General features: G+C 37.8%; 1 protein-coding gene across 2 annotated transcripts in view; it reads right to left on the bottom strand.

Annotated features, from left to right (window-relative positions):
* Positions 1–24,347, bottom strand: part of AQR (aquarius intron-binding spliceosomal factor) — a 136,459-nt gene that overhangs the window by 76,916 nt on the left and 35,196 nt on the right. For both annotated transcript variants that reach the window (XM_026456343.2, XM_026456344.1), the window contains exons 11-17: positions 23,650–23,766; positions 21,276–21,389; positions 17,717–17,820; positions 11,497–11,599; positions 9,134–9,254; positions 5,916–6,057; positions 1,108–1,286 (exon numbers count right to left, since the gene is read on the bottom strand). In XM_026456343.2, the coding sequence (XP_026312128.1) occupies positions 1,108–1,286; positions 5,916–6,057; positions 9,134–9,254; positions 11,497–11,599; positions 17,717–17,820; positions 21,276–21,389; positions 23,650–23,766 (880 nt within the window). The remainder of the gene's footprint in view (positions 1–1,107; positions 1,287–5,915; positions 6,058–9,133; positions 9,255–11,496; positions 11,600–17,716; positions 17,821–21,275; positions 21,390–23,649; positions 23,767–24,347) is intronic.

The following is a 24,347-nucleotide window of genomic DNA, read 5'->3' as shown; positions in this document are numbered from 1 at the left end:
AATCTGTCACAAACTATACCCACTACCGTAGGCACTGGTTAAACATTTGGCTAGCTTTGTTGCTGGATTCCTTCAGAATTCTTTGATAACAATATAGTTCCCATGATTATAAACAGCTACACTGGTAGTAATAATTTCTGAAAACAGATCTATTAAGGGGCTATCCCATTCCTTCTGGCATGCCAAGAAAATAAAAGGAGGTAAAACCTACTGACTACTGTTTCTCGAAACAGGGCATCAAGTAAGACCTCTCACAGGACAGCTGGGAGAAAAACATAAAACTGCCTAATAGAAATCAGTTCATATGTCACTTCTGGCAGAGGTCTTATTGTTTTAACTCTATTGGACTTAGTAATTTTGAATATATCTGCCTCCAAAACAAATTAATTTTGACATGGAACTCTCATCCTTAAAATCTTGCCTAGCAAAAAATAGGAGGAATAACTCCTTTAATTTCTTTGCAATTATTATATATCCTTGAGTACATTTGATTTCACTGATTCTTTAGCCTTTCTGCCTTAGGTGCAAATAAACTATTATTTATTTCTGAGTTGTTTCACTATAGCCCCACCCACCCCCATATATTCTTTTTGAGCTTGCCTAATTTTCATTTTGTATTTTTATTTTCCACAAAGTGCATGCATTTCTATTCTTTTCACCTTCGCTTTTATTTTTTGAAAAATATCAATTTTCCGTACTACTCTGCATGTCTGCATGTTATATGTGGGCTTTCTCCCCACTCTTTGGTGAACACTAACATTTTTATTCTTTTATATTGATCCCACAAATCCATAAATATTATCTTGCTAAATTTAAGACTTAAAATGCTCTCCTCTAGTCTTTGCAAAGTTCAGTTTTCAAAACTTTGGTATGTATGCAATTTTATACTTTTTATTAAAATATTAACATACCTAAATATTCTTGTATGATCCCTGGTATTTTTAAAACTAATAATTAGAAAGTTGCTATTCTTTAAATCAAATTTCAAGGATAAAGTTTCATAAAAGCTTAAAAGGATAACATTTAGTAAAAGTACTTTGTTAATGCTCTAAGTGAAAGTTCATAACAAGGCAAAAGGTAATGTCACTTTTTGAAATACAAAATTACCTTCCCATTCATCTTTGATGTGATCTCTGACATTCAGATTTATGGTAACATCTGCACGAACTCGGGTTGGCCAGTTTTCACCTATGTTGGGTTTGGCCACTTCAACAACAGTGAAAGCCACAATGGGCTGGGCCATTCGCGCCCAACCACCAAACACTACACCGCCATATTCAGATTGCCTAAAACCAAAGAAATGGATGGTTACTCAAACAAAAAATAATTTATCCCCAACTTTTAGACAAGTAAAACTAGTAAGTAGGAATACTGTTCGGCTAGTATTTAAGTCCTAATATTAGTAACCCCTATTTCTTAACTTAAAAACAAAAACAAACAAACAAAAACCTTTAACTCTCAAAGTATATAAAGTATATATGATAGCATGAAACAGGTACATGATAGTATGAAACAGGCAAATGTGGTCCAGAAAAGAAACAGAAGTAGAGGAATGTCTCCTCCCCAACTAAGAAAAAAGCTAACCCTATGTATGTAAGAGCATTCTGGGGCTGAGCCATTTTATCAAAGAAATAAATAATGCAGCACACTTAGTTTTATTTCAGCTTTATTGAGGTATACTTGACAAATAAAAATTGTATATAGTTAAGGAATACAATGTGATGTTTTAAACTATGTATACACTGTGGTATCATTACCAACACAGTTATCATTTGTGTGTGTGTGTGGTAAGAATACTTAAGATCTATCCTGGCAAGTTTCAAGTACATAAAACATAATAGTCACTATGCTTTACATTAGATCTCCAAACTTATGTAGCTTGTAACTGAAAGTTTAGACCCTTTGACCAGTATGTCCCCATTTCCCCCACCCACAACCTGATAAATGCCCTTCTACTGCTTCCATGAATTTGCCTTTTTTAGATTCCATATGTAAAGTGAGATCATCAGTTTTTGTCTATCTGTATCTGGCTTAATACATTTGGCATAACGTACTCCGGGTTTATCCACGTTGTCAAAAAAAGGATTTCCTTCTTTTTAAAAGGTTAATCATATCCCATTGTGTGTTTTTATATATGTACACACACACACCACATTTTCACATTTTCTTTATCCATTCAGCCCGTAAGTTGTTTCCACATCTTGGTTATTGTGAATAATGCTGCAACACAAGAGTGCAGACATCTCTTCAGGATCGTGATTTTATTTCCTTTGGACAAACATTCAGAAGTGGGTTTGCTGGATCACATGATAGCTCTGATTTTTAATTTTTTGAGGAACCTCCATACTGTTTTCCATAATGGCTGTACTAATTGACATTCCCACCAACAGTGTATAAGAGTTCCCTTTTCTCTACATCCTTGCAAACACTTGTTATCTTTTGACTTTTGATAACAGTCATTCTAACAGTTATGAAGTATGAATATCTCATTGTGGTTTTGATACGCATTCCCTTGATGATTAGTGATGTTGAATACCTTTTCATCTATCTGTCCTTTGTATGTCTTCTTACAAAAAATGTTTTCAAGTCCTTTGCCCATTTTTTATTGGGTTATTTGGTCTTTTGCTATTGAGTAATATGAGTTCCTTACATATTTTGGATATTAACTTCTAATCAGATATATGGTTTGCAAATATTTTCTTCCATTCTGTAAGGCTGCCTTTTCATTTTGTTGACTGTTTCCTTTGCTGTGCAGAAACTTTTCAGTTTGATGTGGTCCCCACTTACTTATTTTTCTTTTTGTTCCCTGTGTTCTTGGTATCACCCAAAAATCATTGCTAAGACCAATGTTATGGAGTTTTTCCCCTGTTTTCTTCTTGGAGTTTCATGGGTTCAGGTCTTATGCTAAAATCTTCACTCTATCTTCAGTTAACTTTTGTGTATCATGTAAGATAGGGATCCTATTTCATTTTTTTACAAGTAGATATCCAGTTTTCCCAAGACCATTTTCCTTTCCCCATTGTATACTCTTGGCACATGCATCGAAGATTAAATGATTGTACAAGTGTGGGTTTACTTCTGGGCTTTCTCTTTTGTTGGTCTATGTGTTTTTATGCTAGTACCATACTGTTTTGACCACTGTAGCTTTGTAATATAATTTGAAATCAGGAAGTATGATGTCTCCAGCTTTGTTCTTCTTGATCAAGATTGCTTTAGCTATTCAGGGTCTCTTAATGTTACTAATTGGCAGCTTTGTATTTCAGCTTGGACAACTTCCCTTGGCATTTATTATAAGGCAGTCTAGTGATGATAAACTCTCTCGGTTTTTGTTCTGTTTTTCTGTCTTAATTTCTCTTTCATTTCTGAAGGTCCTCTTTACTTGGTTTTATTTTATATTGCTATCCTTTTATCCTCTTCATAAAGACTGTTTCAATTGTTAATATTTTATTTTCTGTATTTTAAGTATTTTTATAAGCTGTTTCAAATACATTTTAGGACAAGCTTTAATTTTTTAAAAAATTAAAAACATGCAAACAAATAATATCTATGCAAAAACCTCCTTTAGAGCATATTTAAATCATTTAAAAGATGTTGCTATGGATTGCAGGAAAAAAAAAAAAATCAAGCTAGTTGTAATAACCAGAACCACTAACATCCCAATTACCATTCTTTCTTCTTGTGTCAGTCTAACTAGTGCTTTAGTTTTTGTATTAAAAAGTTGTATTTGGGAAATCTGTAACATAAAAACTGAAGCAGCACTCCAAAGTTAGAAAGTACTGCAGAATATGACATACCTACAAAGATAAACTGCCTCCTATGTAAAGACTTTATGTCACAACAAAAAAATTGTAGAACTTCAGAACATCAAAAAGAGAAACTAATTAAAAATAAAGTTCTGCAATCAATGGCTTAGTTAGTATTGGGACAATGTCTAAAAGGAATTACTTAGTGGCTAAACCATTGTGAAACAACTTCCTATAACCTCCTCCATTTTTTACAGCTTTAATGCAGTATAGTTTACATACCATAACATTTATCCACTATAAATACACAAGTCCATAGTTCTCAGTAAATTTGCAGAGTTGTGCATTCATCATCACAAAATCCAGTTGTGGAACATTTCCAACATCTTTAAAAAGATCCCTCTTGTCCAGCTGCAGTCAATCCCTGTTACCAAACCCAAGCAACCACTAATCTACTCCCCTTACCCCTTTCTCTTCTTATATTATGTACTTGAAGCATTAAAAAGTATAGATTTCTGGCCCTTATGCACATTCTCTCTTACTGCTGGTTAGTGGGCTTCAGCACCCTGAAAACATAATCATTGGAAACACATAATGAGTAAAAATGCCTGTTAGTTTTCATCCTCAAAATACATGAAACAGAAAGAAGCCTGGCCCCCGTTTTAGGGAATGAATTAGCTCCAAAAAGTCACATTTTCTTCCCCTCCAGAAAATAGTATAATTTAATTTTTTTTTATTAACAGACCAAAAGAATTCAAATATTTTTGTTGCACTTGGCATTTAAGTAAAATATAAATGAATTCTATTTGTTGAATTGCCAGTTAATAAATCCCTAGTTTGCCAAATGGCCAAAATTAGGCCCAGAATCTGAGCATATAATCTCAAGGTAACCATAAATTGTAAAGAAGTTTCCTGATGAAGCACTCCCTCAGGGTACAAACAATGGGCAACAATTTCAGCAAAGCTGTGGGTAGGAATGATTAGCCAGTGGGTATACAAATTTCGCAGTGCTCGCCTGCCTACTGACTCAACTGATTATTAAGTCAAAAATGCGTTGTGTTGTATTTTATAGTCTTACCCAGAATAACTTTTCACATAATAATTAATTAAAAAATAGAACTCTGTATGAAATGAAACATGGAAGTGAAAAAATAGATCATAATCACAGTGTCTGCAGTAGCTCTCTATAATTAGTAAGCAGAAGCCTGGAAGATACCTGAGTCAGTTCACATTCCAAAGCTGTTCAGCTTTTCACATACAATGCAGTATAATCATGTATGTATACATGGTGTCCTATTATATAATGTAACAAAAATTCACCTCATAGTATTTTACTCATTTATAATCACTTGTGATGTATAACTTGTATCCATCAATTTCATACTTGGAATGAAATAGTGAATAAAGAGCATTTGCCTAAAGTCAGCCGTATCTATAAAACCAAATTAACCTTACAAATTCTTGTAATGCAAAGCTGCTACAACAACCAGAATGAAAGACTTTTCTTAGCTAAAGGAATTCCAGACATGAGCTAGCAGGTGGGGAGTGGAGTCTATGTGGAAGAATTCCTCAAATAACAAGACCAACTCAACTGGCCCTAAAAGTAAATCCTGGTGATTTACTTTCTTCCACAGAATCTATGGGTGGAGAGACAGAGAAGATTTTCTAACGTACCACCCCATGCAATGTGCGGCAGCAGCCCTAATCCTCTGTCCATTCCCCTAGAGAGGCTGACTAAGAATACTGTAGCAACAGTGACAAGAGTAGCTGGATTAATGGAGCACCCCTTTATCATAAGCTTCCTCTAGGACTTAAACTGTCCTGCTCTCCTAGTACAGGCCTGCTGGCCAACCCCTAGCCTTCCAATCAGCCTTTAAGTAAGGTCTGACCTACTCCCTCCACATTTCCCCCTTCCCTTCCTGAGCATGATGACATCTTTCCGCTTATCCCCAGTCTCCCATCCCCATTCTCAAGTACCCAGAAATGTGGTTTATATTTTAGCACTTTTGATGTATGTTAATTCACATTTTAAAATGTCTCAAAGAGTAAATATCTCTTATTTTAGAGGGCACCTTTGTGCCAGGTATATTATTTCTAAATATAAGGTTTCTGACAGAAGTTTATTAGTCACTGTCTGCATATCTGCATTACAGGTGGAACAAATTTACTAACCATGGCTTCATTCTGCTGACACTATCTTCAATGTCCTGCCGAATTTCGTAAGTTGATTCTAAGCGGAAGAGGTTAAAGTTCCTTAGCAGGTAGTCATGAAGAGTCAAAAATTGCAAATTCAATTTGGGAAGAGCAAGACAACCTGAAAAGGAAAAAAACATCCATATTTGAATTATTCTTTTTTTTTTTTTGAGACAGAGTTTCACTCTGTTGCCCAGGCTGGAGTGCAATGGCACAATCTTGTCTCACTGCAATCTCTGCCTCCCAGATTCAAGCCACTCTCTTGCCTCCTGAATAGCTGGGATTGCAGGCGTCCACCAACATGCCCGGCTAATTTTTTGTATTTTTAGTAGAGACAGAGTTTCTCTATGTTGGTCAGGGTGGTCTCGAACTCCTGGCCTCGTGATCTGCCCACCTCAGCCTCCCAAAGTGAGGCCACTGTGCCCGGCCTGAATTATTCTTTTAATGCTCTCTGTATGAAAACACTGGCACCACAAAACTATAAGAATCTAATGAATGCCTGAAATGCAGCATATCTGATAACAACTTATTTTTGTTTTCCCACAGATGTTAAAACCAGATTAGTAAATGTTGGCTATTAAGAATTAGGGGTGAGGCCGAGCACGGCAGCTCATGCTTGTAATCCCGGCACTTTGGGAAGCCAAGGCAGGTGGATCACCTGAGGTCAGGAGTTTGAGACAGCCTGGCCAACACAGTGAAACCCCGTTTCTACTAAAAATACAAAAAATTAGCTGGGTGTCGTGGTGGGCACCTGTAATCCCAGTTACTCAGGAGGCTGAGGCAGGAGAATCGCTTGAACCCAAGAGGCAGAGGTTGCAGCGAGCCAAGATCGCGCCATTGCGCTCCACCCTGGGCAACAAGAGCGAAACTCCATTTCAAAAAAAAAAAAAAAAGAATTGGGGTAAAGGATGAGTTTTATTAATACATGTAATCTGCATACCAGTGATGTGTATGTAAACAATACTCCTTCAAAGTATTTAAGCATAGTTGTACTAATAGTTTCAAGTAGTTTAAAACTTCTTCCCTTATCACCTAATTTATATTTGGCAAATATTGAAGTGAATAATGTCACCATAAATTTAGCGCACAACAAAATTTAGCATGAACACTGAATTATTATGTTACATTGCATAAATCAATCTCCAATGACTATTATTGTGCTCTGAACTTGCCTTCTGGCTAAACTTTAAGGACAAGACATTGTTTGTATGTTATTCCAGACTCCCCTTTCTCTGACTATATAAACAAACAATAATCCTTTCACTATTCTCACTTAACTATTTCTCTTTGACAATAAGTAACCACTTAGCAGCAATATCAAAAAGGTTTTAAAAAATCCCAAAATACATTTTACTGATAAGTCATAGTCTCATCATTGTTGTCCATACTACCAAAAAATAAAAAATAAACTTAAAGACAACATTGGTGAACAAAAATTTAACATTATTTATATTAGTAAACTCTGACTTGTAATCTAACTCAATTTCTTTCGATAGCACATTTTTACTTTAAAAAAATGACAATTAAAATGTCAGCACTTTGCAATACTCACTGAATTAACAAACCTAGGTGTTAAGTACCAATAGCTACTAGTAGTACAAAAAGAGAGACAAGCAGACAGTATGTGCCTCCTGATGAAAGAACACACCACCACCAAGAATCCCGCCAAGGAGAACCTTAGTCTGATCAAGCCTCTGCACAAGGTGGTACTAATTTGCAAGGAAAATAAAGAACAGAGGAACATGCTGCAATATGCCATGAGTATTCAATCAGAAAAATCTATAGACTGTGGGAACTCTATGATCAAACAACTCAGGTTTTTCAGCAGAAACAAAAAGAAAGAAAGGGATATATAGAAGGTACCAGTAAAGTAAGCCATTTTTTAAATGAAACCTTGTAACCACCTTATCAGCTATCCCAGAATCCTCCCAAGTGCCCTTTCCTGATTACAGCTTCTTCCCTTTACCTGAAAGTAACTATTTCCTGACTTTTATAGCAATCACTATCTTGAATTTCTTTATACTTTTATCATCCAGCTGTGCATCCCTGGACATGAGAAAGCAACATATGAACCACTGTAAGAACATAAAAAGATATGAAGACTGCCTATGTTCTGAAATCTGGCACAAGATTAGTGCACTGGGTCTATCGGAGTTATGGCTCTAGGATATGTCTTAGAGTAACCATTTTAAGTAAAAATACCAATACTTATACTTGTGATATCTTTAAAACAGTTACATTTCTACTAATGATGCCATTGTTCAAAAAATATCCTGAAATTTCTTTTGAAATATACCTTCAAAATGTATCTGAATGCACTTTTGCATATACTCAGTTGTAGCAAATTCTCATCCTCAGAGGATGAGTGAAAAGTGTTTAGATCCAAATCTGGGGAAATAAATGAACAAACTAGGCAATATCATTTTGGATCAACACTAAGAGTTTACTATCAATAAACGATAATGCCTTTTTTTTGGTGATCATTACCTGGCTTTACATAGAATTCAAAAGAGCCACTTAAAAAAGTCTTTGAAAAAAGCTCTATTAAACACAGCCTATCACAGTGACACAATGAAAGCTATACTTCAAGCATTATCAGGTCTCCTTGAAAACAGTCTTATGGTCGGGTGCAGCGGTTCACACCTGTAATCCCAGCACTTAGGGAGGCTGAGGTGGGCAGATCGCTTGAGCTCAGGAGTTTGAGACCAGCCTGAGCAACATGGTCAGGCCTTGTCTCTACTAAAAATACAAATAATAATAGTAATAATAATAATAATAGCTGGGTGTGGTGGTGCATGCCTGTCGGTCTGAAGTACTCGGGAGGCTAAAGTGGGAGGATCACTTGAGCCCAGGAGCAGAGGCTGCAGTGAGCTGAGATTGCACCACTGCACTCCAGCCTGGGTGACAGAGCAAGACCCTGTCTCATACAAACAAGTAAAAAAACCAAAACAGTCTTAGGGCTTTACAGTCATATTTTTTACAGGGCGATACGTATATAGTTAAATTCAATAAAAACCCTTAGTGCCAAAGCATTCAAAATACTAAATCTTTCCTAGCTTCTAAAGTTAACTTGTGGGCACCAGGAAATTATCCCAAAGTACAGAGTGGACTGAAATACACTGTCTATAATTCCAATTACAAATGATAAATCTGAAATTATTTCATTGTACAGCTGAAACCATATTTCTTTACCATACCTTCTCCAGAATAGTACTCAGTTGGGACAATATTTTCATCCCATATAATTTTCTCAGTTGGATACAAAGGCATCTGGTTCAATTGCTGAATCTGAGAAATTCGACGTTCATGACGAGATACCTAAAAGAAAGGAAACAAGTTCATGCAGAAGGTTAGAAGCATCTTTTTTCACTAAAAGTAATTTATGGAAGAAGTTTCATGCCTATCAGTTATTGTAGCAGTTCAATAAGAGATTTTTTTTTTCCTATTTTCTCCATAGATCAAAGATGAGAAACCAACCAATGGTGATGGTCTTTGGAATCAGATAGACCTGAGTTAAAATCCCAGCTCCTCTACTTATGAGTACTGTAAAAGCTGGGCACGTTACTTTAACCTTCCTAACCTTAGTTTCCTTTTCAGTAAAACAGATAAAGTGCCACACATCTCAAGTTTCCAATGAAAATGAAATGAAATATTATGAAATAGTGTCAAAGTCCCTGGTACATGCCAAGAGTTTAAAAACCACGACACTTAGCGTTAATCAATGTAAGAAAAAATAGGAGCTCTAGGTCTTGGACTATCGTTTTCATTCTTTTTTTTTTTTTTTGAGATGGAGTCTCGCTCTGTTGCCCAGGCTGGAGTGCAATAGCCGGATCTCAGCTCACTGCAAGCTCCACCTCCCGGGTTTAAGCCATTCTCCTGCCTCAGCCTCCCAAGTAGCTGGGACTACAGGTGCCCGCCACCACGACCGGCTAGTTTTTTTGTATTTTTTTAGTAGAGACGGGGTTTCACTGTGTTAGCCAGGATGGTCTCGATCTCCTGACCTTGTGATCTGCCCATCTCGGCCTCCCAAAGTGCTGGGATTACAGGCTTGAGCCACCACGCCTGGCCTAGTTTTCATTCTTATACTAACTAGCTATACCATCTAGGGAATTTTATTAATCTATCACCCTAGTCTTCTCCCTCTATGTTCCTTTCCATGATGACCTCTAGGTACCCTTAACATTAATAATCTATCTCAAATATGAAAGTAAGTGTTATGCCAGGAGAAGCAGCTCATGCCTTTAATCCCAGCACTTTGGGAGGCTGAAGCAGGTGGATCGCCTAAGGTGAGGAGTTCGAGACTAGCCTGACCAACATGGTGAAACCCCATCTTTACTAAAAATACAAAACTTAGCTAAGCGTGGTAGTGCACTCCTGTAATCCCAGCTACTCAGGAGGCTGAAGCAAGCAAATTGCTTGAACCCAGGAGGCGGAGTTCACAGTGAACCAAGATCATGCCATTGCACTCCAGCCTGGGGGACAGAGTGAGACTCCATCTCAAAAAAAAAGAAAGAAAAAGAAGTGTTTATCCAGTAATGCTAAAATGACATATTCTTAAAATGTATCATTCTCTTGAGTGAAGATAGTGTAATTACAGAAAAAAATCATGATATCTAAACAATATGTATGTTTCAACTTTTTAATCATAAATTGAATATCAGAAGAATCCGAAGCCTGAGGATCCTTTAGGAAAGGGAGGAAACAAAACATAATGTTGTCACACTATACATTTTAAAAATTATTTTCTTTTGTTGGAACAATTTAAATTTTAGGAATAAAATTCTAGCCACAAGAGCTTAATAGGCACAGGATCCACGTTATCCTCAAACTTATTTCCCATTAGAAGAATTCCTGAAAAAAGGCTGGGCATAGTGATTCATGCCTGTAAACCCGACACTTTGGGAGGCCGAGGCAAGTCAATCACCTGAGGCCAGGAGTTCAAGACCAGCTTGGCCAATGTGGCAAAACTCCATCTTGTACTAAAAATACAAAAATTAGCTGGGAGTGGTGGCGCACATCTGTAATACCAGCTACTTGGGAGGCTGAGGCACAAGAATTACTTGAATCTGGGAGGCAGAGGTAGCAGTGAGCTGAGATCACGCCACTGCACTCCAGTCTGGGCGACAGAGAGAGACTTGGTATCAGAAAAAAAAAAAAAAAAGAAGAAGAATTTCTGAAAAAAATCCTCATTTCTTTCTATTGTAAAGATTTATTATTAATCCCAAAAACCTGACTCATGAGAGGTTTTACATTGTCAGAAAATAGCACAGGAATTTTTAGGAACTGAAAGACAATGAAGTGATTTGCACATAAATACTTGCTAATAGAATGATTCATCCAGAAAGTAGTTTGAAGAGATAAAATACTTGAGAAAAGAAATTCAAAAGATGAGAAAACAAATCTCATAAAAATCAAATGATAATACAATTCCAAAAAGAAAATGGAAATTATCCACTTAATCTTTGGCCCACAAAAAAATCTATATGAATTTACATCTTTAAGAATGATTTAAAAAGGCAGGGAAAACCACATGCAAAATTTAGAGGACATTAATATTTACCAGCAATTCTAGGAGAAATTCTTTATCAAAAGTTGTGTCTTCATTTTTAGGAAGAGTTGGCAACAAGCAGAGGTATGATGCCACCTGGTGGAGCGTGTTTGAACTGCAGAATAGATAACAATATTTTACTCATAGTAAATATTACTTCTACATATTACTTCACTTTTGAAACATGTATTTTTACAAATAGCTTTAAAAAACAAATATAATACTATGACATGGACAGCAAATATCAAAAATCAGCAATGAAAATTAAGGCTTTGGTGCAGGGTTCTCAAAATATTTTCTGCAAACCTTTTATTGTACCCAAGATCCTTCTGGGCAGTCACCAAGAACACTTTTAAGTATTAATACTGGCCAGGCGCGGTGGCTCACGCCTATAATCCCAGTGCTTTGGGAGGCCAAGGCAGGCGCATCATGGGGTCAGGAGATCGAGACCATCCTGGCTAACATGGTGAAATCCCGTCTCTACTAAAAATACAAAAAATTAGCCAGGCGTGGTGGCGGACGCCTGTAGTCCCAGCTGAGGCAGGAGAATGGCGCGAACCCGGGAGACGGAACTTGCAGTGAGCTGGGATCGCGCCACTGCACCCCAGCCTGGACCACAGAGTGAGACTCTATCTCAAAAAAAAAAAAAAAAAAAAGACAAACTGTTTATACACCCTTGGACAAATGGCATTTTTTTTTTTTAATTTCAAATTTTGAATAAAGTAAGTCTATAACTTCAAGGAAAACAACTATCAGTATTTGCTGTCAATGATAAAATCTGAACTTCCACATGAACGTGAAAAATTAGAATTTTGGAAAACCGGTATTTGCCACCGTGAGCTTCATAGCTTTCCACTATTTAATTGTTTCTTCACCTCCCCAAAATCCCTGTGCTAATTTACAGCAAATCCTACTGTCCATCCCAGTCCAGCAACGATAATCAGTTTTCTATTTGTAATTCTGTCTTTTCCAGGAGGTTAAATAAATGGAATCACACATTAGGTAGTCTCTTTTCTTGTTTGTTTTTTGAGACGAGTCTCACTGTCACCCAGACTGGAGTGCAGTGGCACGATCTCAGCTCACTGTCACCTCCACCTCCAGGACTTAAGCAATCCTCCCACCTCAGCCTCCCAAATAGGTGGAACTACAGATGTGCACCACCACATCTGGCTAAATTTTGGTATTTTTGGTAGAGACGAGGTTTCACCATGTTGCCCAGGATGGTCTCAAACTGCTAAGCTCAAGTGATCCACCTGCCTCGGCCTCCCAAAATGCTGGGATTACAAGTGTGAGCCACAATGCCTGGTCTTAGGTAGCCTTTTGAATGGCTGCTTTTACTTAGCATAATGCATTTGAGATTCACCCACACTGCGTATTTATCTGTAGTTGGTTCCTTCATGCTGCTGAGCAGTATTTCATGACATGGCTGCAACACAATATGTTTATTCATTCAACAGTTGAGGGATATTTGTGTAGTCCAGTTTTTGACGATTTTGAATAAAGCAACTATATTCATTTTTGTACATATTTTTGTGTGAACATAAGTTTTCACTTTTCTTGAATATATCTGTAAGTGGAAAACACTGGATCATAATGTTAAGCTCATGTCTATCTTTACAAGAAACTCAAATTTTTCCACAGTGGCTATCCCACTTTGAATTCCCACCAGCAATTATGAGAATTCCAATTGCTCCACATCCTTGCCAAGAGTCAATATTATCCGTTTTGGAGTTGGTTTTTTTTTTTTTTTTGGCTTGGTTTGGTTTTGTTGAGACAGGGTCTTGCTCTGTCGTCCAGGCTGAAGTACAGTGGCATGATCATAGTTCACTGCAGCCTCAACTTCCTGGGCTCAAGCAATCCTCTTATCTCAGCCTCCTGAGTAGCTGGGATTACAAGTATTGTGCCACCATGTCTGGCTAATTGTTTTGATTTTTAGTAGATAAGTGATCCTTCTGCCTCAGCCTCCCAAAGAGCTGGAATCACAGACATGAACCATTGTGCCTGGCCTTATCCATTTAAAGAAACAAAAAAAATTCTAATAGGTAGGTAGTATCTTCTTATGGTTTAAATTTGTATTTCCCCAGTGACTAAACATGTTAAGCATCTTTCCATGGGCTTACTGACATCTCTCGATTTTGGTCAAGTGTCTGTTCAAATCTTTTGTCACTTGTAAATTGTTTTATTATTATAGGAGTCCCCACTTATCTGTGGTTTCACTTTCTGTAATTTCAGTTACTCATGGTTGACCACAGTCTGGAAATGTTTAAGTACAGTAGAATAAGATCTCTTGAGAGAGAGATGACACTCGCATAACTTTTATTATAGTATATTGTTATAACTGTTCTCCTATTATTGTTGTTAATCTCTTACTGTGCCTAATTCACAGCTTTATCACAGGTTTTTACGTGTACATGTAAAAACACAGTATAGGGTTCAGTACAATCTACAGTTTCAGGCATCCACTGGGGTTCTTGGAACACATTCCCTGCAGAAAGTGGGGGACTACTGTATTGAGTTCTGAGATTTCTGGATACCATTCCTTCATCAAATATCTATTTAGCCAATATTTTCTTCTAGGTTGTAGCTTTTTTATTCTCTTATCAATGTCTTTCAAAGAGCAGAAGCCTCCTAGTTTTGATCAAGTCCAATTCATCATTTTTTGTACCATTATGGATTGTGCTTTGGTGTCTATAGAAATCTTTGCACAAACCACGATGACAAAAATGTTCTTGCACATTTCCTAGAAGTTTTAGGTTTGATATTAAGGTCTATAATCCATTTTCAGTTAATTTATGTATATGATGCAAGGTATGGGTCAAGGTTCATACTTTGCACATGGATATCTAATTGTTTCGGCACCACTGATGAAATCCTTTCTCTACTGAGTTGCCTTGACACGTTAGTCAAAACTCAACTAACCATATAGGTATGGTCTATTTCTGGACTCAATTCTATTCCACTGATCTATACATCCATCCATGTATCAACACCATAATGTCTCGATTACTATAGCTTTACAGCAAGTCTGGAAATTAGTAGAAATCTTCCAACTTTGTTCTGTTACAAAATGGTTTGGGTTATTATAGTTCCTTTGCCTTTCCATGTTATTTTTAAAATAAGTTTGTCAATTTCTACAGAATATCCTGCTAGAATTATGATTGGAATTAAAATATATCCATAGATTAATTTGGGAAAGATTCACACATTGAGTCCTCTTATCCATAAGCAAGATCTAGCCTCTAATTTTTCAAATTAATTCATTTTAATTGTACAGACTTCCTTGACACGGTTTCAGATTCTACTCTGAAACTAATTTTTAAAGGAACTACCACTTGTCACGTTTTCATAGCATATCAAAGAACATTCCCAATTATTTGATAAAGCTTATCAAAATACACTTCCCTCTGTGTGAGGCCGAATTGTCTTAATTTACTTCAACCAAAACAATATCTCACAACAAACTGAATCCAGAAGCAGATCTGAAAATCTTCAATTAAATCAGTCACAAAAATGTAAAACAATGACACTCTTTTAATGGTGGCTTTTTTTTCATTTTGGAGAATACATTTTTCATTAGCAATACATATGGCTAACATACAATAGATTTCAATCAATATACTTTTTTTTTTTTTTGAGACGGAGTCTCACTCTGTTGCCCAGGCTGGAGTGCAGTGGCACAATCTTGGCTCACTGCAACCTCCGCCTCCCAGGTTCAAGCCATTCTCTTGCCCCAGCCTCCCAAGTAGCTGGAATTAAAGACATGCACCACCACGCCTGGCTAATTTTTGTATTTTTAGTAAGATGGGGTTTCACCATGTTTGCCATGCTGGTCTGGAACTCCTGACCTCAGGTGATCCGCCAACCTCAGCCTCCCAAAGTGTTGGGATTACAGGAATGAGCCACCACGCCCAGCTTCAACTGATATTTTTAAATGAATTAATAAATATTTAAGATCGTTCCAGTTTTTATTTCTACTATAGTGAATATAATAAATATAATACATATAAATGTTCTTTGGGATCCTCAATAATTTTTAAGAGTGTAAACGAGTTCTATGGGCAAAAATAAATTCCCTAGATGAATTATGCAGCTAAGCTAAATGTAAAAAAAAAAAAAAAAAAAAAAAAAAAGGCAATAAAAGTATTTTAAAAATAAAGGTAGGCCGGGTGCGGTGGCTCAAGCCTGTAATCCCAGCACTTTGGGAGGCCGAGACGGGCGGATCACGAGGTCAGGAAATCGAGACCATCCTGGCTAACACCGTGAAACCCCATCTCTACTAAAAAATACAAAAAAAAACTAGCCGGGTGAGGTGGCGGGAGCCTGTAGTCCCAGCTACTCGGAGGCTGAGGCAGGAGAATGGCGTAAACCCGGGAGGCGGAGCTTGCTGCGGTGAGCTGAGAACTGGCCACTGCACTCCAGCCTGGGCGACAGAGCGAGACTCCGTCTCAAAAAAAAATAAAAATAAAAAAAAAAAGGAAAACATTTTATAACCTTAGGGTAAGAAGGACTTCTACATAAAGCACCTAATATAGTTATTAAAAAGATTGACAGCTGTCATTAAAAATTTAAAATATCCATAATGACAAAAGATGTTAGAAGCAAAGTTAAACTGAGAGAAAATAAATGCAACACAAACTAGACAAAGGATTAGGATCAAAAATATTAAAAGGTCTTTAAAATCAGTAAGATGACAAGCAATGAAATGCAAAATAGCAAAAGAAAATAAGAAGGTTACAGAAGAAATGTAAATGGCCAAGAAAAAAACAGAAAAATGCTTAATTTCCCGAATAAGATCAGGGAAATGCAAAGTAAAACGAGACAAAAATAGCAAAAATTAAAGTCTAATTTACCCAGCATTAGTAGGGAGAAAAACAAATCCTCATACACTGCTAGTTTAAATGTAAACTGATATAGTCTTTTCTGAAGGAAATTTAGCAATATGTAACAAATTTTAAACACACGCCCCATTTGAGTCAGCCATTCTGCTTCTAGGAGGAATCAGTATGAAAAGGACGCTCACTGCAGAACTGTTTGTAAAAGCCAAAACTTAAAAATTAAAGATTCACCAAGAGGAGGCCAGGCGTGGTGGCTCATGCCTGTAATCCCAGCTCTTTGGGAGGCGAACGCAGGATCACCTGAGGTCAGAAGTTCGAGACCAGCCTGGCCAACATGGTGAAACCTCATCTCTACTAAAAATGCAAAAATTAGCTGGGCATGGTGGAACGTGCCTGTAGTCCCAGCTATTCGGGAGGCTGAGGCAGGAGAATCGCTTGAACTCAGGAGGCGGAGGTTGCAGTGAGCTGAGATCACACTACTGTACTCCAGTCTGGGCGGCAGAGCAAGACGCCGTCCCCCCAAAAAAAAAAGATTCGCCAATAAGAGATTAACTTCTAAAAAAATAGTATGGTGGTCCTGTTTAATGGAACTCTATATAGCTATTTAAAAGAATGAAATGAATCTATGTGTTATTAATTATAGTAAATCCTCATATGAGAATGAAGAACCAAACCAACCTCAGTTGATTACATTTTAAATAGTCAAAGAACTAAACATAATTCCTCCTAAGAGCTGGGAAGTGATACAGTACAGTAGTTAAAAGTTAGGGCTTAGAAATCACACTATCTGGGTTTAACTTGTATCTCTGCCACTTACTTGCTGTGTAACCTAGGCAAATTACCTAACTATTCTATGCCTCAGATACCTTATATGTAAAATGGTACCTACTTCTAGTAGGAGTTTTCAGAGTTGTTTACACACTTAACAGAATGTCTTTCACATAGTAAATAAATGTATGCCATTATTATCACTATTTTCAAAAGGATATATTAGCAGATAGCTAAGTGCCAGAGGATATTACTAATTTTATAAATTTTAAACATGCAAAAATTTTCCTATGTCACACCTCTAATATCACACATAATGAATCTTTATTGGTTTTTGTCATATGTCATCTGATTGATGAAAATGACCAGCTTTATATTCTACTCTAAGATAAATTTAAGATCTAAGAAAAGTGTATACGTCACAAAAAATAGAAACTTTACCAAACGTGGATAAGTGACAAAGACACCAAATTGCTGGAGAGAAGCACTAGTTGTAGACGTCAATGAAGAGTGAAATAACAAGTACTATTACCTAAAGTACTACAAAATGATTAAAAGCAATAAAGAAAAGTAAAATTGAGGCAGCATGATACAATAAAAGGATATATAGTTTTTCCATGTTGTCTTACCTAAGAGGTCCAAAAAACTTGACCAAGGACTCTCGAGTATCTACTTCTGCCACGTTTGAGAGGGCAAAATCATAGAGTTCAGGAAAATGTGCAAAAGCAGCTCTCTAGAAAATAACAACAAAAAATATTAATAATTAATGTCTACATATTAACATCTATTTAAGAATGAAAATATTTTATAGAAATATTAACGCATTTCTCTTTCTTACGTGACCTCTACCTTAATTAGACAGAAGCATGTAATAAAAACAGAAAAAACTGCAACTTTCATAGCAGAAATGTAAAAAACAGAGTCGGCATTCAGCTTTTGACATCTAAAAGCATTTTCAATATATATGAAGATAGCCACAAAGGCAAGCTTTATTGATAGAAGAGGAGAAAAAAACAAATACACACTTGATTATCAAGAACTGGTCTAACAAGACTAAAAGAAAGTCCCAAGGGAAACTCTGGCTGCAGAGAGAACTTGAAGGAAAGACCAAAAACATTATGCTTGTGCCTTGCCTTTGTTTGGAACTCTGGGAAAAGACCTCACAGGGTAGCAGTCTCAACCAACATAGGGTAAGCTGTCAGAAAACAGAAATAGTAGCATTGCAACAGAGTGACTGAGATAATATCCCTAGTCTTCCTTGGGATTTGATGACAGAGTGATTGAAATAATATCCCTAGTCTTCCTTGATGCCCATGTGGCACAGAAATGATCCGGAAGTTTTCATGTGTTCCATGGTGGATGACACAGAAGGTTGCCAAGGTTGCCAGGAGCGAGCTTGCCATGGGATTATGAGATTACTACACACAATGGCAAAATGACTCTGCAACCCAAGCATGAGAAAAGAATTGTATAAGCAAGGAAATAAACAAGTCAGTCCTCAGGAGAATGCTAGCACCATCAGGCAACGTTGGGGCCTCCTCAACAGGGGAAATAGCCAAGTTCCTTGGAAGCAATAATGATGCCTTGCCTGTATCAGTACAATAGACCACATGCCACACCAGCTGTGGTTATTTCAAGGGCAGAGACAGGACAAAAACACTAACGCTGTGAAAAAAGCAGGAAAAGACATCTGAGTTAATCCCTCTTCCAAAACAATAAGGCTATTTTGGTATCTCCACATACCTAGTAGGAAAGAAAAATAACAGAGATTTTTTTTCGCTTTTTACACCATTATTTATTTATTTTTCTTCTTCTAAAAAAAAGGGATACATGTGGAAATGTGCAGGTTTGTTACATAGGTATACATGTGCCATGGTGGTTTGCTGCACCTATTGGCCTGTCCTCTAAGTTCCCTCCCCTCAACTTCCATCCCCAACAGGTCCTGGTGGGTGTTGTTCCCCTCTCTGTGTCCATGTGTTCTCAGTGTTCAACTCCTGCTTATGAGTGAGAACATGCGGTGTTTGGTTTTTCATTCCTGTGTTACTTTGCTGAGGATGATGACTTCCAGTTTCATCCATGTCCCCACAAGGGACATGATCTCTTTCCTTTTGATGGCTGCATAGTATTCCATTGTGTATATGTGCCACATTTTCTTTATCCAGTCTATCATTGATGGGGATTTGGGTCGGGTCCATGTCTTTGCTATTGTTAATAGTGCTGCAATAAACATAAGTGTGCATATGGCTTTATAGTAGAATGATTCATATTCTTTTGGGTATATATCCAGTAATGGGATTGCTGGGTCATATGGTATTTCTTGTTCTAGATCCTTGAGGGATTGCCATACTGTCTTCCACAATGGTTGAACTAATTTACATTGCCACCAACAGTGTAAAAGCATTCCTATTTCTCTGCAGCCTTGCCAGCATCTATTACTACACACAATGCTTGCCAGCATCTATTGTTTCCAGAGTTTTTAATAATTGCCATTCTGACTGGTGTGAGATGGTATGATATCTCATTGTGGTTTTGATTTGCATTTCTCTGATGATCAGTGATGTTGAGTTTTTCTTCATACGTTCGTTGGCCACATAAATGTCTTCTTTTGAGAAGTGAATTGTGGTCATCTCATACACGTTGCCCACTTTTTGATGGGGTTGTCTTTTTCTTGTAAATATGTTTAGTTCCTTATAAATTCTGGATATTAGACCTTTGTCAGATGGATAGATTCCAAAAATTTTCTCCCATTCTGTAGGTTGCCTGTTTACTCTGATGATAGTTTCTTCAGCTGTGCAGAAGCTCTTTAGTTTAACTAGATCCCATTTGCCAATTTTGGCTTTTGCTGCAATTGCTTTTGGCGTTTTTGTCATAAAGTCTTTGCCCATGCCTATGTCCTGAATGGTATCGCCTAGGTTTTCTTGTAGGGTTTTTATGGTTTTGGGTTTTACTTTTAAGTCTTTAATTCACCTTGAGTTAATTTTTGTACAAGCTGCAAGGAAGGGGTCCAGTTTCACTTTTCTGCACGTGGCTAGCCAGTTTTCCCAGTACCATTTACTGGATAGAAGATCCTTTCCCCATTGCTTGTTTTTGTCATGTTTGTCAAAGATCAGATGGTTGTAGACATGTGGTGTTATTTCTGAGGTCTCTGTTCTGCTCCACTGGTCTATATGTCTGTTTTGGTACCAGTACCAAGCTGTTTTGGTTACTGTAGCCTTGTAGTATACAGTTTGAAGTCAGGTAGCATGATGCCTCCAGCTTTGGAGAAGAGAGATCTCTTAAGAGATAGCTAACTTGATTACAAAAGAGTTTGAACTGAATCTTTACCCCCAACAGAAGACTCTTTAAAACAGAAATAGTTGGATTACTTTAAACAGAAATAGCTGGATTATTTTAAAGTGATAAATAAAACTTCCTTCTACCATCAGAGAAACTGAAGCTCAAGAACAAGATCAGATCAGATAGAAAACAAATGAAGATACTTTTTTGGGCATATCTGAACTACACTGGTAAACTTCACTCCCATCATATGTGTTCATCTTAAAAATGTGCAAAATGTGCCGGGCGCGGTGGCTCAAGCCTGTAATCCCAGCACTTTGGGAGGCCGAGACGGGCAGATCACGAGGTTTGGAGATCGAGACCATCCTGGCGAACATGGTGAAACCCCGTCTCTACTAAAAAATACAAAAAACTAGCCGGGCGACGTGGTGGGTGCCTGTAGTCCCAGCTACTTGGGAGGCTGAGGCAGGAGAATGGCGTAAACCCGGGAGGCGGAGCTTGCAATGAGCTGAGACCCGGCCACTGCACTCCAGCCTGGGCAGCAGAGCGAGACTCTGTCTCAAAAAAAAAAAAAAAATGTGCAAAATGCTTACACACCCCCTGCCATATGTTAAAATACTCTTTAATAAAATAAAACTGACAGCAGAGCTAATATTTACATGTGCCAAACTGGCCCAGTAACTAATATTTCCGAGTAGCAAATACCAGTATACTGATTCACAGAATTTAGACAGGTTATAAAAGAAAGTCTTGTTTTTCAAGAATTCATCGGAAAAAGAAACATTAAAAATACTGAATATAAAAACACTATTAAATTAACATCGTTTTCAATCTGTACCTATAAAAAACCTAAATTGTAGCATGACAAAACCTTATGGAGCATACACGAAGTCTATAATGTATTTTCATTACCTGTAGAGATGTAATTCTATCATAGTGAATTGTGGTCATCTCATTCTCTGTCAGAGCATTTCCAGTTTGGTCATTAATTTCAAAACCAGTATAGAATTTAAGCATGTCCAAAAGCTGAAGAAACACATTTAAATGTATAAATCATATGAACATAAGGGCAAGAAAGCACAATACTATTTAAAATAATAAACAGGTTCACACAGTTTCTCAGAGGTGCTGAAAAACTCAGGAATGTAAACATTACAAAAAAGATTTTAGAACATATCCAACTAAAAATGTTTTAGTTACGTGAAAATGGAGTATGTGAATAAATTGTTAAGTCTATTTCATATACATGATCTACTTCTGCAAAGAAAAACTTATACTGCAATCCCAATACTTAAGAGACATTAAGGAGGTAATCTAAAGAAGCCCAGCATTTTAATGAAACAAACAAAATCCATCTTATCTATCTACATCACTGAAAACTTACAAAGCTATAGCACCAGAGGGAACTCCTGAGGTCTCTTACTACAGGTTTTGCAATTCATAATTGGAGATACTTTTTTATATGCTGCTTTTTTTTTTTTTTTTTTTTTGAGTCAGAGTCAAGCTTTGTCGCCCAGGATGGAGTGCAGTGGCGTGATCTCGGCTCACTGCAAGCTCTGCCTCCCGGGTTCACGCCATTCTCCTGCGTCAGCCTCCTGAGTAGCTGGAACTACAGGTGCCCGCCACCATGCCCAGTTAATTTTTTGTATTTTTAGTAGAGACTGGGCTTCACCATGTTAGCCAGGATGCTGTCAATCTCCTGACTTCATGATCTGCCCGCCTCGGCCTCCCAAAGTGCTGGGATTACAGGTGTGAGCCACAGTGCCCAGCTGTGCTGCTTCTTTTAGGGAAAAACAGTAAGACAGGGAAAGCTAAGTTATTATTTTTTCTCCATGGCCATCAAAGTCCTTTGGCTTAGTTTCTCTTGCTAACGAGGCTCTGATGTCTCCCCTGTAGCAGCAGCGTCAACAGAGCCTATTGGCTGCACTCAACCCAAATCTTTATTTTTAAATCTAATCTATGGCAGATCAGATATTAGGATTTTAATATATTTTAATATATGTGGCAAATCACTAGATAGAAATTTAGAAAAAGAATAGGAGGAATGCTCACAGATATAAAAGAACAAAGGGGATATGTAAACACATACCAAAATTGTATCTCTAAGTATGATCTCATTGAAAGATAGCATTAGGGCCGGGCGCGGTGGCTCAAGCCTGTAATCCCAGCACTTTGGGAGGCCGAGACGGGCGGATCACGAGGTCAGGAGTTCAAGACCATCCTGGCTAACACGGTGAAACCCCGTCTCTACTAAAAAATACAAAAAGCTAGTTGGGCGAGGTGGCGGGCGCCTGTAGTCCCAGCTACTTGGGAGGCTGAGGCAGGAGAATGGCGTAAACCTGGGAGGCGGAGCTTACAGTGAGCTGAGATCCGGCCACTGCACTCCAGCCCGGGCGACAGAGCGAGACTCCATCTCAAAAAAAAAAAAAAAAAAAAAAGAAAGAAAGATAGCATTAGGAGTTTGTTAAAAATGATTTCTTCTGCTGGGTGCAGTGGTTCACGCCTGTAATCCCAGCACCTTGGGAGGCCGCGGTGGGCAAACTGCCTTAGTTCAGGAGTGTGAGACCACCTGGGTAACATGGTGAGGCTCTGTGTCTACTAAAAATACAAAACATTAGCCCGGCGTGGTGGTGCATACCTATAATTCCGGCTGATATCAGGATGGTATTAAACTGGGGAGGCTGAGGCAGGAGAATCACGTGAACCCAGGAGGCGGAGGCTGCAGTGAGCCGAAATCATGCCACCACCACGGCACTCCAGACTGGGTGACAGAGCAAACTCTGTCTCCACAAACAAAACAAAACCAAAAGAAATGCTTTCTTCTGCATGACATAACAGGAAATATAAAATACTGTGTCTTCCTACCAAGACAACAAAGTTAAGTGCATTTGCAGCTTCCTTATTCAAGGGAGCATGTACTCTTCTACACGATCAACTGTCTGTCACCATCATCTTATAGAAAGAGTCATAGTATTGGGGCATAGTTCATTTAAAATTAATGCCCATCAGCTACTATATTTCACATAAAATCAAAACTTGTGAACATGTGTGACTGTATTACCCAAATCATAATTTAGTCCAATAATAAAAATCACATATAATTAACAAAAAGTTATATAATCACTAGAGGCAATCTATATAAGAATACATTCATTTTACATATTAAGACATGACTTTAAAATAACTAGGAGTTTGTGTTATGCCCTGATACTCCCAGTTGTATGGCAAAGAAAAGATCAGTTTAGAAAGTAAAACAATAAATATATTCAGATATACAAATATTCACCTGGGAAAAAAGATGGCCATCCTCTTCTCTACGAACAAGATTGGAAAGGTAACAGTGAACCAGAAGGTGGGAGTCATCCAGGATGGTATTAAACCAGCGCCTTGTGGGTAATAGGGCCTGGGAAAAACAAACATTGTAACAGTAAGTTTGCATCTATTCTCCACAGCTAGAAGTGAAATGTACTGATATTTAACTCCAAGTATTAATCACATACAAGGCACCCTCCAACCTTCCAATAGACACACAGTACACAATGCAAGAGGTCCTGTTCATGCTGTAAATAAACCCAGTGGCAATGTTTTTGGTTTTAAAAACAATAATTGATGATGAAAGAACTTTTAAGATAAAATTGAAAATAAGGGCCGGGTGCGGTGGCTCATGCCTATAATCCCAGCACTTTGGGAGGCCGTGGCAGGTGGATCACCTGAGGTCAGGAGTTCGAGATTAGCCTGGCCAACAGGGCAAATCCCTATCTCTACTAAGAATACAAAAACTAGCTGGGTGTGGTGATGGGCGCCTATAATCCCAGCTACTCGGGAGGCTGAGGCAGGGAGAATTGCTTGAACCCAGGAGGCGGAGGTTGTCTTCAACCAAGATCCTGCCACCGCACTCCAGCTTGGGCAACAGACCAAGACTCTGTCAAAGACAAGACAGACGAAAGAAGAAAAGAAAGAAAGAGAGAAAGAGAGAAAGAGAGA

The sequence above is a fragment of the Piliocolobus tephrosceles genome, chromosome 6, assembly GCF_002776525.5.
Source record: "Piliocolobus tephrosceles isolate RC106 chromosome 6, ASM277652v3, whole genome shotgun sequence".
NCBI classification, from domain to species: Eukaryota; Metazoa; Chordata; class Mammalia; order Primates; family Cercopithecidae; genus Piliocolobus; species Piliocolobus tephrosceles.
This window is presented reverse-complemented; position numbering and strand designations above follow the sequence as displayed.